Genomic DNA, 14,839 nt, shown 5'->3' on the forward strand with positions numbered 1-14,839 from the left:
ACTACATTATAAAAATAAATAAATAAATAAACAAATTCCTGAGCCAGAGCAATCGTAGTGCAGGTAGGCCATTTGCATTGCATGGCTGACCCAGGTTTAATCTTGGCACCAATTTTGGTCCCTTAGCATCGCCAGGAGTGACACCTGAGTGCAGAACAGGAGTAACCCTTGAGCATTGACAGGTATGGATTCCACCCCCCACAAAAAAGAAAAAAAGTTAAAAATGAAAATAAATTCCTTTGCCATAATAATCATTAGGCAATTATTCACGAGTGAATGCATTAATACTAACCTTTAGCTCTTTAGTATGCCGATCGACAATCTGTTGAACATTGAGATCTGCCTCCTTCCGAGAAGTGACAGAAATAATTCGTTCTTCAGCTGCTGCTGTCATTTCTGCCCGAAGTTCTAGAAGTGCTCGACTAAGTGCCTAAAAATTTAAATGCACACATTTCATTTTAAAGATTGGTATTTTTAGGGGCCATATCGATAGCATATCATGTAAGCCATCTGCCTTGCACGCGGCCGACCCGGGTTTGATCCCTGGTATCTTATATGTCCCCCAAGTACCACCAGGAGTGATTCCTGAGTGCAAAACCAGGAGTAAACCCTGAGCATTTCTTTTGGGTGTGACCCAAAAAGAAAAAAAAATGGTATTTTATCCAAACAATATAAAATATATTTTTAAAAAGCTTTATTACATATCAACTGTTTTTCTAAAATACCAAGTTTTATCAAACATAACTCATATACGAATAACCTAAATTTTTCAAATAAATTTCCATTAGTAATTGCACTCAGTTCCTCCTAAATGCATGTTAGAATTCAAAGTCTTGATAATAGTTATTTTAAGAATACAGTAATATTGGGCCAGAGTGAGAGTACAGTGGGTAGAGAGCTTGCCTGGCATGCTGCTGCCCAGGTTTTGATCCCTGGCATCCCATATAGTCCCCTAAGCCCACCAGAAGTGATTCCCAAATGCAGTCAGGAGTAACCCCTGAGCACTATAGGGAGTGACCCCAAAACAAAACATGCAAACAAAAAGAATACAGCAATACATCAAGCAATGTATGTTACAAAGTCAGGTAAGTATGCTTAGTTTTCAAATATTCAAATTCAGATATATTTCTCATATTTATATGAGACATTAAACTGATACGGAAACATATTTAGATGAGATGCTATATTGAGAAGGGAAGTCAAAAAATAAAAATGTTTAGCCCATAAATTTCATGAGGGAGGATAGTAAAAAATCTTCCAGAGTAACTGAGTGTATCAAATCTGAGATAACTGAAAAATGAAAAACTAATGTATCAGATATGAATTGACCTAATCCCTCCTGCCCTTGTAGGCTGGAGAGACAACAGTGCTCAGTGTGCTTGCCTGGCATGCTGCTGGCTTGGGTACTACCCCCAGCAATCTCATATGGTCCCCCCGGCTCTACCAGTAGTTAATCCCTGAGACTTGGATCTGGCCCCCAAACACAAAAACCGAAACAAAATTATAAAACTATCTTTGTGAACTTTATTCTTAATTTTTCCTATTCACAGTAATTTCCTAGTTCTTTCCTATCTTAATCTCCCAAACTGATGAAAATGTTAAGTTACTCAAATTGCTCAAAACAGCCTTTGTAGCGGGCTGGAGCAATAGCACAGCGGTTGGGCTTTTGCCTTTCACCTGGCCGACCCAAGTTCAATTCCTCCGCCCCTCTCGGAGAGCCCGGAAAGCTACCGAGAGTATCAAGCCCGCACAGCAGAGCCTGGCAAGCTACCCATGTGTATTGGATATTGGATATGCCAAAAACAGTAACATAAAGTCTCTCAATGAGAGACGTTACTGTGCCCATTCAAACAAATTGATGAGGAACGTGATGACAGTGACAGTGACAGCCTTTGTAGTATAAAATTTCAATGAAAAAGAGGAAATAGGACAACTAAAATATACCCTTATTTTCCATAGATAACCGATAGGTCATATTGATGACACTATAAAAAGATAAAGACAATTAATTAACATGATCAATTTGTTTATAATTTTCCTAAATGTTTGTGGAGCAAGGCATCAGGCACCAGAGCAGATAGATCTGTCCCTGCATAGCAGATAAGACCTGTCCCTGCATAGTGACCCAGTAGGGAGTGTCTGGGTACATTTTACAAGCATCAGATATCTGGCCTCGAGTCTCACCCAAACCCCCAAGAACTGTCACTTATGCTTAGGGTGTCATTCCTAACTGCAGCATCTAGCCCTAACTGGGATTGGGCTGGGGCAAAGCTGAGTTGGAGAGGTGATAGGTTAGTAATGATAAACTTTATGTGATTGGACCATCCTCTTAGGCTGAGACCCTCTATAAAATAAATATGTGTGTATTTGGCAATAAAGTGAGTGGCCATCGGCCATCTCCCAGAGTGGTTTCTCCGAGTGCCTGTCATTCTCTGCCCCATGTCTGCCCGGATCCAGTGCGCAACATGTCTGGGCATGTTAGGGAAAAACTGTTCCCAACAAATGTTGATAATAGTTTTTTGTTACTTACTTTTTGTTGTTTCTCTTTCAAGGCTAACTGACCCTTCAGCCGCTCTACTAGATTTCTCATAGTAGTTGTTGGAGATCTTGAATTTGCTTCTTTTTGAGCCTGAAGTTCAGATTTTAAAGTTCGTGACTCCTTTTGTGACTGAGCCAGGAGACATCTTAGATCTTCTATTTCTGCCTTCACTTTTCTTATTTCCTCGGCATGGTTTTCTTGGAGCCTAATATATATGTATATTATATATATACGTGTATATATCTATCAGATGTAGAGCCTAATATATGCTTTTATCTATATATAAGTATCATCACAATCTAAGTCCTAATCTAATCCAAAAGAATAATTTTTTAATCTAAGTCTTAATCAATACAGACTAACCTATATTCTTCCAGTTTCTAATATTTTTGGCAAAGACTGTTATCAAATAACTTTGTGGTACTAGCTAATATCATAAAAAATGAACAAAATACAAATACCATTTTACATATTACTGCTTCTGTAAGGTGTGTTTCCTCTATATTAGGCTTCTCCACCCATGTCCTATTTTTTAATTAGTTAATTGTTCCCTTTGAGGGTTAGAAAGGAAACCACTCCCCTGTCCAGTGTTATATATTAAGTAGCATTCCTTGTCTGTAAGATGCTAGTAATAACACCTTGTTGACATAATCAAAATTATTTCTAGAAGAGATAATGAAGACAAATGGAAGGGAACAATAACTGAATCATCTGGATACGTCATGCTTAAGATGATCTGGAATATGCTAGAGATGCTCTTCAATAATCTAAGATAGAAACAAGGTGATCGATACTCTAAATGACAGAAACAGCTAACTTTAATTATCATTTTTTTAGTCTCTGTTATATAAAAATGTACTTTTGCTGTTAAAAATAAAAGTCTCTAGTCATTATTAAATGTCTCTGATAATTCAAAAATATTCCAGAGGGAGAGCAAAATTATCTTAGTTAAGAACCACTATTCTTGGGACCAGAAAGATGGCACAGTGGGTAGGGCACTTGCCTTGCATATGGTAGAACTAGGTTTGATCCCCAGCACCCCATATGGTACCCTGAGAACCCCCAGGAGTGACTACAAAGCCAGAAGTAACCCCTTCGTACCACCAGGTGCGGCTCAAAAAAAGGAGAAAAAGAACAAAACAACTTAACAACTTATATATCTGTAGCTTCCTAAGAAAACTGAAATAGGCACACTTACATACACACAGAATGAAAGCAAAATTTCAGGCAAAACTGACATGGTAAAGTACAACTACTTAAGATATTTTCCATAGCAAATACACATAAGAAGTTTTTTTAAAAATAACTAGTTTCTATATTTAGCAATTATATTAAAAATCACTATTGGGGGCTGGAGCGATAGCACAGCGGGTAGGGCGTTTGCCTTACACGCGGCCGACCCGGGTTTGATTCCCAGCATTTCATATGGTCCGCTGAGCACCGCCAGGGGTGATTCCTGAGTGCAGAGCCAGGAGTAACCCCTGTGCATCGCCAGGTGTGACCCAAAAAGCAAAAAAAAAAAAGAAATAAAATAAAAATAAAGATCACTATTTATTTTACACCTGAAACAAAAGTCAAACTTACTATGAAAGTAAGTTTTTATTTTATTTCCACATAAAATAGAATGTGGGAAGTTACAATGAAAGTATTTCACATACTTTAGCGAAAATGTCTAAAGGTGGCAGCTTCTTAATAAAGACAAAAAAGTCTGCAAATTTTGTTAGCGATATCTAAATGAGTAAGATCAAGGTTCTAAAAAAGATTTCAGAATTAAAATGGAAGTATACATCTGCTAGTTCAATTTTCTAGTTTTGGTTCAGAGAAGATACTAAAGCTGAGAGTTGGGTCTTTCTAAAATATTCGAAAATATATAACTTAGAACTATCTTAAGCTTTAAATTGATATTCTGATAACTGAACAATGTCTAAAGCCTAAAACATATGATAAGTGTTATCCCCACTATTCCTATTGTTAGTAATAACTAAACAACTATTTATTGAGTCTCTTGTATGCCAAAACTATGGAAGATCTTATTTTCAAATATCTTTCATATGCAGTATCATATGTTCTTTACAGAATCACCATGAGAGAACCAGAATGAATACAGCATCTCCACTTTATAGATGAAGAAGCATAAGGGGTAAAAAAAATTACGGATAAGACTCTGTCTACTTAAGTATATAATACCAGGAGGCTGGCTCCATAGCTTGGAAGCTGGCCTCACACGCTGGGGGAAAGTCATCCCAGATAGAGAAGGGAACACCAAGTAATATGTGATTGGGGATCCTGCGGGGGAAGGGAGATGCATGCTGAAAGTAGACTAGAGACTAAACAGAATGACAACTCAATACCCCCATTGCAAACCACAACACCCAAAAGGAAAGAGAGATATCAAATTGTAATGCCCTGCCACAGAGGCAGGGTGGGGTGGGGGGAAGGGATTGGGGGTGGGTGGGAGGGATACTGGGTTCATTGGTGGTGGAGAATAGACACTGGTGGATGGATGGGCTCTCAAACATTGCATGAGGGAAAAACAAGCACGAAAATGTGTGAATCTGTAACTGTACCCTCACTGTGACTCACTAATTAAAAAATAAATAAATTTAAATTAAAAAAAGGAATCTGTCTACTTAAATAGGACTACTAGATTCAGACTATTTTTCCACGGCCTAACATAAATATCATTGTGCCTTTCTGTGGTCTAAATTTCTTCTTAAAAACCAGACAGGAGGCACATATGCTGCCTGAGCCCTTGTGCTGCTTGGGCCCATGTGGCAAGCACATGTGTCGCCCGCATCTCCCCTCTTGAGATGTGTACTTTCATGCTTTCATACTTTTGTGTCCAAAGCTCGGTTATGTGTAGTGGCTTCCTCCGCCCTTGGAGAAGCCCAAGTTCTCTCTTGAGCGCGTTATTGTTACTATTCTCTCTCCCACTTATCCCTTCCTCCCTCCCTCAGAAACCTCTGAATAAAATCTATTTACTTAAAAAAAAAACCAGTCAGGATAATTATATAACATAAGCACTCTTTAAGGATGAGGTGAGATAATATGTGTTGTTATTAGAACAACGCATTACACAAAATTGCTTATGCTTATTTCCATCACGTCACTAATAAATTTGCCCATTTTCACAATACATTTCTAAGACTTACCGAAATTTGACAGTTTCAAATTCTTTGATTTTTAATTCGGTGATTTCTTTTTGTTTCTCTAACTCTTGTGATACTACCTTAAGTCTCATCAAAAGTGAAGAAAGAGAATCATCTTGTTCTGCTACTGTCTGTTCCATCTCAGCCAGACGAAGAAAATGCTTATTGGTAGGAACTGGAGTAGGGGCCTGTTTTAATAAATCCTACGAAATGAATATTTTAGCTTTATTAATATGTCACTTAATGCCATAACTGACCCAATTAATCTGATTCCTCAACTGGTCAAAAAATGCTAACCTAAAAAAAAAAAAAGAGAGAGAGAGAAAAAAAAAAAAGAAATAAGAACGAAAAAAAATAGAAAAAAAATGCTAACCTAAAATTTAATGATTAATATGTAATGAAGATTTGTGGCAACAGTAGAAATCATATTACTGATAGTCTCAGTATCTAGTAACATGCCTATATATTGTGGAAGAAAATTAAGTGTTTCTTGAATTAATGAAGTGGGACTTGAGGACATTACCATTGTGAATGGTAGAGATGAAAGACATGCCAATTTATCAATGCAAATACGATGATCAAAAGAGGTGAGGTGAACTGAATTAAGAACATGGAAACATCATGGAATGGATAAATGAAGACTGAGAGACAAGATCATGAAAGGTTTGAGTATATGGCTAAGAAAGATAAGCAAGATTGTACAAGTGGCATGAACTATTAAAAACAGAGACAAATTATTAAGGCAGTGTTTTCCAGAAATTGTTCCGGCAACAAAATCAGGGTGGCTTCAACTAAGAAAAAAAGAATGAAACTTTTCACTTTTAATTTACATGCTCTAAACAATCAATAAATAAAACACAGTTCTTAAAATCTTACCCAGGCTGTTTGTTTGAATTTATTGAGTGAACTGTCAGCCTGTAGTTCTAATTTTTGATGAAGAATCTGAAGGTCTTCCTCATGTTTCTTAACAATTTCTCTTTGCTCCTATTTTGCAGCAAATAAAAATGGTACATTAAATTCTGACTCAGATAAATTCACATGCTAAAAATCTTCCACAATTTTTTTATCATTATCTTCTAAAAACACTATGAGGCAGAGAAGGAATATATGCAGGCTATATTTTTATTAATATACATTTTCTCTAGCACAATTTAAGTCAACAAACCCAGCTTTCTATCACAATTTATATCCAAAAGATACATCCATCATCTTTTAACCTAATTCTATACAAATTATCAATAACATTTCCTAAAATAGAATCATCTAAAAGCATGAAATGAACTACCACTTTCAGGCAAAACAGTATCATGTTTTTGACTATAAAACATATTAATAAATAAAAAAAAGTATCCCATAATACAATGAAGTACCTCTCTGGCTCTTTCAAGAAGATGTTGATATTTCTTTAATACTTCTTCCTTTTGGTTTAACCTTGCTTGCATATTTGCAATGGTCTGATGAGCAATTTTCAATGTATGATGGGACTTTGGTTCCATTTCTTTTCTGTCGAGTTCAGCTATGAGCTTTTCTCGCTCTGTAGTGGCAGGCAATCGAAGCCTTAGTTCATTGATAACCCTGTCTCTCGACAGAATATTTTGCTCTGCTACCTTTAAAGCAGACTCTTTTTCTTTTAGCTTCTGTAATGATAAAATCACAATGAATTAAAGTGTTTTTATCTTAAAAAAACACTTTATTTGAAGTTTAGTTAGTTATAAGCAAAACCTAAAGTTTTATTTTTTCACTTCACTTCAAATAACAATACAGTATTTAAAGTGGTTTAATTATTTTATTTTTCTATAACAACAATATACAAAGACAGATAACTTCTAAGATCATGTGTTACAGTAAAAATAAAATATAATTAAGGTACTTTTAAAATATATTTTCATTTTAGAATGAGAAGTAGCAGTGCTCAATGTAGAAAAGCAATCTAATGAATTATTCCTTTTCAGTCTAATGACTACTATAACACAAAAAGAGTAACCCATAAAAGTCAGCTGAAAGTATAAAAACTGGAATGTCAGTGATCAAGTCAAAGAATACTATGTTGTAAATTCTGCTATTAATATTGTACAAAATAAGTAAGTCTTACAGTTCACTAGCATTACGGCAGATATTTTTAAATCAAGCAATTCAGTAACATTACACAAAAAGAATCTTGCAAAAACTAAAAAAAAGTTTTCTCAGTTGGACAAAATGCAAAAATGTTTAAATGTATTTGTACTGTCTAAAAACATAATTAAATGAGCATCTCAGCATTTTATACTTTCACATAATTTAATATAGTTTTGAAAATACTCAAATTTAAGGCCTAGATCAAATAAAGAAATAATGTCTAGCTTACCTTTAAACCTTTCAACAAAGCACAAAAATGAACAGAAAAATGCTTTGTAGGCTACGCATCATGTATTTGAAAAGAAAACAGAAAAACATAAAGGAAAACATAGAGGACAGAGAGAGCACAACAGAATGGGGCATGTGTTTCGCACAAAAACCTGGGTTTGCTCCCCAGTACAGAATGGTTCCCTGAGCACTCTCGGGACTGATCCCTGAGTACTGCTGGCTATGGCTGAGAAAAGGAAAAAGAAAACACAGAAATAAAAAGGATAAAGTAATACTTGATTACACAGGCGAGGGTAATATAATCGCTCATAATGCTACAATCTGATGTTCTTCCTTTTTCCTTTCATGATTTACTACTGGTGAGTATCTGCAAATGTGACAAGCAATGGTTGAATGGACAGTGAGATCAGACATATCTGCTGTTCTTTATTGGTTGTTACATATTTACGGGAGAATAGAGGAGTCTACACATTCATCACCCAGTGTACTACTCATAAATTTTTAAATCATACACACATATCAAATAAGATACCAATGAAAAGGCAATTTATTTTAATTACCTCCTCTAGTGATTTGCAAGTTGCTCTTGTTTCTAGGATTATTCGAATATTCTCCTTAATTTTTCTTAGAGCAATCTCAAGTTGATTTGGGAGGGGCAAACTGGGGTCTGGCATTGATCCTGTGGCCTCTTCAAACTATTAAACAATAGCATAAAAAAAAAGCAGTTTCAGCACTGATAACAATAATACTTTTTAGAATTAACATTACATCACTTACTTAAGTCACACTTTTACAGCCAGCTAACATCAACAGAAGTTAAATCCTTAGAAACATTTCTACTGGGAGCCATTATAGACAACACTACCACAAAGGAAACAGATTAATCATTTATACCTTTTGTGCTGCATTTAGTATTTCATTTTGTTGACGATCAAAAACATCTAGTTGACGTTCCAGCTCAACTTCTCTTTGATCCCAAGCCATTTGTCTTTCTTCATGAAACTAGAAAAAATAGTCTGTATTAGACTCACGAAGACACATCCACCAGGCATATTCTTTACTTCCACATCAACCTGCTAAAGTCAAAATTATTATTCTCTTTTTATAGGGAAAAAAACGTTGAAAAAGTCTGCCTAAGAACAGAGAAGGGCAGTTATGAAGGCAGAATTCCAATCCACACATCTTCCAACCAAATATCCACCCAAAACATATTTGATGGCATGTGCAATGGAAAACAGCACTATTGTGGTAAATGCAAACACAACAGTGAACAGAATTAAATCCTAGTCATCCAGAAACTTTTATATTAGTAGGGGAAATAGAGTCAATAAGTAATCTAAGTATACACTAAGTCAAAAAATGGACAGCACTATGGAAAAAACTGAAACTAGACAACCTCTAGGAAATTTTGATGGTAGGATTTACTATTGAATACTGATACAGGTCTCACTAATTAAGTACAACATATGAACTAAGACCTGAAAAAAGTTAAAACAGAAATCACAAAGTATTTGGGTAAGAAAAATGTAAGCAGAGGGCACATCAAATCCTTGAGGCCTGTAGTGATTTTATCACTCTCTGAAGTCTGAATACTTTATTCTAAAGCACTTTATTAGCTGCACCCTACTCTCTATAAATTTTTATAATCAAATAACTGATATTGAAATAAAGTTAATTTACCAAATACAGAGCTGCTTATATATTGATCTTTTTGAAGTCATTAGCAACTAGATATATTGATATATATTTTAATAATAATCTATAATTTAATAAAAATATTTTAAAGAGCTATACTCAAGTAGAATAATGTAGATCATAAAATGTTCTCATATTTAATATTAGCAAAGAGCACCAAATAAATATAAAGACAAACCTTGTTCTGCTGCACAATTTCTTCTTCCAGACTACTGATTGTACGCTCATATTCAGAAATTATATTGCTTAAATATTTTATCTCCTCTTTATCCTTGACTAACTCTCTATTTAACTTAAGCTCTTGAAGACGAAGTTCTTCCATTTTCATATGCCAACTGATTACCTAATGATATATTACAAACATAAAGGCTATTAAAATAATTATATTTAGACTGATCTTAATGCTTGTAATGGAAATGAATGGACATTCCATAAGAATGTAAGATACAAAAGATTTCTGGTGAAGCTATGGCAAAGTTTGTTCTGAACTTCCGTAGACTTGCCTATGAATATGTGAGATCTTAACATAAAATGGTATTCTAATCATGCTGAAAGGACTAGCAGTAACATTCGTTTTTATTTTTTAAATTACTTTCATGTTTATTGGACACTCACTGTAATTCCACAATGTATGTAACTGAAACGTAGAATTTACTTTCAAAGTAGATGTCACAAATGTCTCTAGTCTGGAAAATAAAACTTTACTGTAATGAAATTATTCTTCACCTAACACATTTTAAATGTGTAAAAACAAAACCATATTAAAAATTTATTTGGGACTAGAGATCTAGGACAGGGGCTAAGGTATTTGCCTTGCATGTGGCAGATGCAGATTTGATCTCTATCACCACACACAGTACCCAGAACAACACCAGAAGTAAATTCTGAGCACAGAGTCAGGAATAAGCTTGAGCAACACCAAGGGGGTCCAACTCCCCATAAAAATAGTAACTACAGGGGGCCGGAGCTATAGCACAGCGGGTAGGGCGTTTGCCTTGCACGCGGCCGACCCGGGTTCCATCCCCGGCATCCCATATGGTCCCCCAAGCACTGCCAGGAGTAATTCCTGAGTGCAAAGCCAGGAGTGACCCCTGAGCATCGCTGGGCGTGACCCAAAAAGCAAAAAAAAAAAAAAAAATAGTAACTACAATATGGGCATACTGTTTGAAAATAGGTCTTAAACTAGTAATAGCTATAAATAGAATTTAATCAATGTCAAACAATCTATAATTATTATAAAATCCTATAAACTTTAAGATTATTTGAATTCAGAATTTCTATCATTCTTTTAAAAATTTAAAGAATTCTGATTATTCTATTAAACAGAAATGCTTAATTTAAGTATTTAATAGTACTTAGTAATCTATTAGGAATTAAACATTTCTATTAAAGTCTCCTTAGAAGGCATTCCAAGACATTTAATGTATACAATGTAAGTTAATGAATTAAAACTAGAGTTTTATATGCTAAGTATTTTTCAAATAGTCACTTATCAAAAACTGAAATTATTACACAATCTTTTGGAAATATTGAATTTAAAAACCAGTGTCTTACCTTTTGAGCTCCCCTGGCATCCTTCAAAGTGCTTATTAACTCTTCGAGTCCCTTTAGCTTTAATTCCAGCTCCAATGTCTTGTTTTTCATATTTCTATGCTCCTGCTGAGAATTTTTCATTTCTTGCATTATCTTAAGTTTGTCATTTTGTAACTGAATCATTGTTTTAGAGAACTTTTCCTGTTGTGCCAAGGGTAATGCTCCACTAAACTGTCGTCGTAGAGACTGAACTGTCTGGCGAAGATGTTTTGCTCTGTTTCTGCCTTCCAAACGGGCAAAATAGAGAGCCTGATCTTTTTCATCAAGTTTCTGTTCCAAGCGCAAATTATAGGTCTCCATCTTCTGCAGTTTTGATGTAACCGACTCCAATTTACCAAGAGCTGTAGCTTCACTAATTTGGAGAGAGACAATTTGTTGGTGCAACTTGGCAATCAATGCCTTTTCATCCGACTGTGCCTACAAAAAGTATACACACATACGTATATGTGTATATGTATATATATAGATATACACACACATACACATTGGTCGTATCTTTCAAGCTTTTCAAATAAAAATCTAACATTTAAAACATCACAATTTAATTCAATAAAATATAAAACCATGTGGTACATGATTTTGTTTCAAAATCTAATCTTGCTTTAGAATGAATTACGAAAGAACTATAAAAGGAAAAACAACTAGAATAAAATATATTTATCATCTGGGCTTCTAAATAACTATAGAAATACTACATTTTTTACTTTCAGTATGTAAAGAGCAATATAGATCTCCACACATTCCATCCTGGGAAAGATCATATTTCAGCCTGACTGCCACTCTCTTCTTTTACTTCATGAGTCTCTGTTTCCTCTGAAGAAGACCATGTTCCCTCTTGAGCATGTTCATCCACACACACTTAGAATAGTTTTTGGAAATAATATATATAATCTGAATAGGGAAAATATGAATGTTTCAATCCTGAAAAAAAATCCCATCATGTGAGAATATGTATAAAATTAAGTACAAATACAAGAAAAGCAGATATGAAAGACTTACTATTTTTCCCCTGTATCTTAACTTTGGTGAGTAGTTAACACGGTTATATTTGCAGGTATTTAAACGCTGTTCTCAATTATGAATGTCATGCCAAATTAAAGAGTTTTTCTAATCAGATTATCATTAAGAATAATAATTCCCTGTACTTTATACACTCCATGATTAGGAAAACAAAGTCATCCTAATCTTTATGAGGATTTAAGAAAAAGAGAAGCATCTTCATAGAAAGTCAGTGATATACACACCTGATAGTCTAACAGCTGCATTCGGACAGACTCCACTTCCTTTTCCCTGGACTGCTGCTGTGTATTTAAAATTTCAACTTGTCTTTTGGCAATGTCAGAAATTTCCCTCAGTCTGAAAAATGAGAAAGCACTTAATGATTACATGCATCTCTTAAGTATCAGAATTCTAGTTTCTAGACCTTGGAAAAGTCATTACATCTCTACTTTGTATAAAATACTAGAGGCAAGGCTTCCCAAATTATTTCATGAAGATAATGCCAGAGAAGTTGCCATGTGTTACATATGAAAAAGAATATTTCATTGGACTGGAGAGATATAGAGGGTAATTCACTTGCCTTGCATGTGGCTGACCCCATTTCTATCTCCAGCACCCCATATAATCCTGATTACTGCCAGGAGTGACCCTTGAGCACAGTCAGGAGAATGCCCTGAGAACAACTGACTGTGAATCCAAAATAGAACAAAAAAAAGACCATTTCCAGTATTCCTTATCTTGTAAACTTAAAATATATGTATAATATATTAACATTCAGGGGAGTTAAAAAGTAATTCCAAAAGCAACATATAGCATTTTCCAAATATATGTGGCCAAAGCTACACTTTCATGAACATATATAGCCATACCCCTCCCCACATACCTCTATAGGACTTTGTGATACGTTAGAATAAGGCATTAAGTAGGGTCATGAAAGTTAAATGTACAAATAGAATCTGCTAAGTTCCCTATGCTTTGATTCATTTTAATTTTATAATTTTAGAAACATGAAAAGAAGATCATATATTAAATATGATCACAAAAAAAGGACGGAGGGTTATGGTTAAGTCACTGAAATGACTTTATTACTATTATGATATATTAGTTTAAGTAAAACGCATTTTACTGTGACCTGAAATAATTTTAGTTCAGTGTGACAGATAAGTCATATTTCTTCAAACCCTCATTGCTTTTAAATTTAAAAATATATATTAGCCTAAATATTAGTTTATTTCAGAAGATGAGGGGACTCACAAATGAATCTCAGAACAGAGCAGCTGGCTGCAAAGATGTCTCTGGACTTTGCGCCAGGCTGATTTCACTGGGGCACCTCAGATGGGAGCAGTTGTTGTCCCTCCACCTGCCCCATATAAACCCTGGTGGCCACAAACCTCCAAAACCCAATCATTGCCACCCTCACAGCTGATCATCACAGGCTCATTCCTAGCCCTGCACACAACAGAATGAATCCGCTGAAAAGCCGAGGTATGCAGGACCAGTGACTGAAAACTCCAGGCCTCAAGGAGCAAGAAACAGGCTGCCTTTTCCCATCTCCCAGCCCTTCCGGGACCCTCGCTGTCATGCCCACAAACTGTCTCCAAGTGCCATTTAAGCACATTAATGGCCACGATCCAGAGACTCACAAATGAATCTCGGAATAGAGCAACTCACTGCAGAAATGTCTCCGGACCGCAATTATTTAAAATTTTAAAATTCCAGGAGTGCATGGCCACATGCCATCACATACTATTTTTTGTTGTTGAATCACTATGAGATCGACTCTTACAGACATCTCATACTATTCATAACAAGCAATACAAAATAATAATAGTGGTGGGAAGATTTAATGGTGGTGGGATTGGTGCTGAAATATTGAATGTAATCAATTATTGTGAACAACTTGATGAAAATAAAATTTAAAAAATTTTAAAAGATATCTCAAAAGATGAGGTATTTGACATAAGAACATTTTAAAAGGGAGTCCTTTGTAGAGAAAACAGCCAAGAATGACACATCTAATCAAAGAATCAAATGGTATTCTCAAAAGGAACACCAAGGTTCCAAAAAGATGACTATAGAACTTTATTCATAAGCCAACAAACAACAAGTAAGTTTGCTTGACATATCGAATCAGGATTCATCATATTTTTCTGCTATTGAAGCACACTGTTACAAAGGAGTACAGTTAGTTCTATCTGGAACACATCATTTACTCTACATTACTTTGTATTCTTAGCTAAGAAATTGCTTCCACATTTGTAAAAAGTGCCATCTTATAGTTGTTTAAGGAAATTTTATGAGTTAATAATGTGTTTAAAAACAAGAATTGTAGATACTCAATATATGGAGTGAATTTAAATCTGAATTTTCACTCATTTAACAAGCACCTATCATAAAGCAAGTTAAAGAGAAATTTAATTAAATAAAGTGAGATGATTAAATAAATTAAATGACCACCATTTTATCTCAAAAATAAGTGTGTGGAAACACTGAACTTTATAGACTCTTAATACCAGGCTAA

At 34.9% G+C, this 14,839-nt stretch overlaps 1 protein-coding gene across 5 annotated transcripts in view; it reads right to left on the reverse strand.

The window, feature by feature from the left end:
• Positions 1-14,839, reverse strand: part of CEP290 (centrosomal protein 290) — an 85,516-nt gene that overhangs the window by 25,136 nt on the left and 45,541 nt on the right. For all 5 annotated transcript variants that reach the window (XM_055118086.1, XM_055118089.1, XM_055118088.1 and 2 more), the window contains 10 exons: positions 12,564-12,675; positions 11,281-11,736; positions 9,905-10,069; positions 8,926-9,033; positions 8,592-8,726; positions 7,059-7,325; positions 6,565-6,672; positions 5,692-5,891; positions 2,531-2,744; positions 293-430 (listed from right to left, as the gene is read on the reverse strand). In XM_055118086.1, the coding sequence (XP_054974061.1) occupies positions 293-430; positions 2,531-2,744; positions 5,692-5,891; positions 6,565-6,672; positions 7,059-7,325; positions 8,592-8,726; positions 8,926-9,033; positions 9,905-10,069; positions 11,281-11,736; positions 12,564-12,675 (1,903 nt within the window). The remainder of the gene's footprint in view (positions 1-292; positions 431-2,530; positions 2,745-5,691; positions 5,892-6,564; positions 6,673-7,058; positions 7,326-8,591; positions 8,727-8,925; positions 9,034-9,904; positions 10,070-11,280; positions 11,737-12,563; positions 12,676-14,839) is intronic.

This window comes from Sorex araneus, chromosome 10, assembly GCF_027595985.1.
Source record: "Sorex araneus isolate mSorAra2 chromosome 10, mSorAra2.pri, whole genome shotgun sequence".
In the NCBI taxonomy this organism is placed as follows: domain Eukaryota; kingdom Metazoa; phylum Chordata; class Mammalia; order Eulipotyphla; family Soricidae; genus Sorex; species Sorex araneus.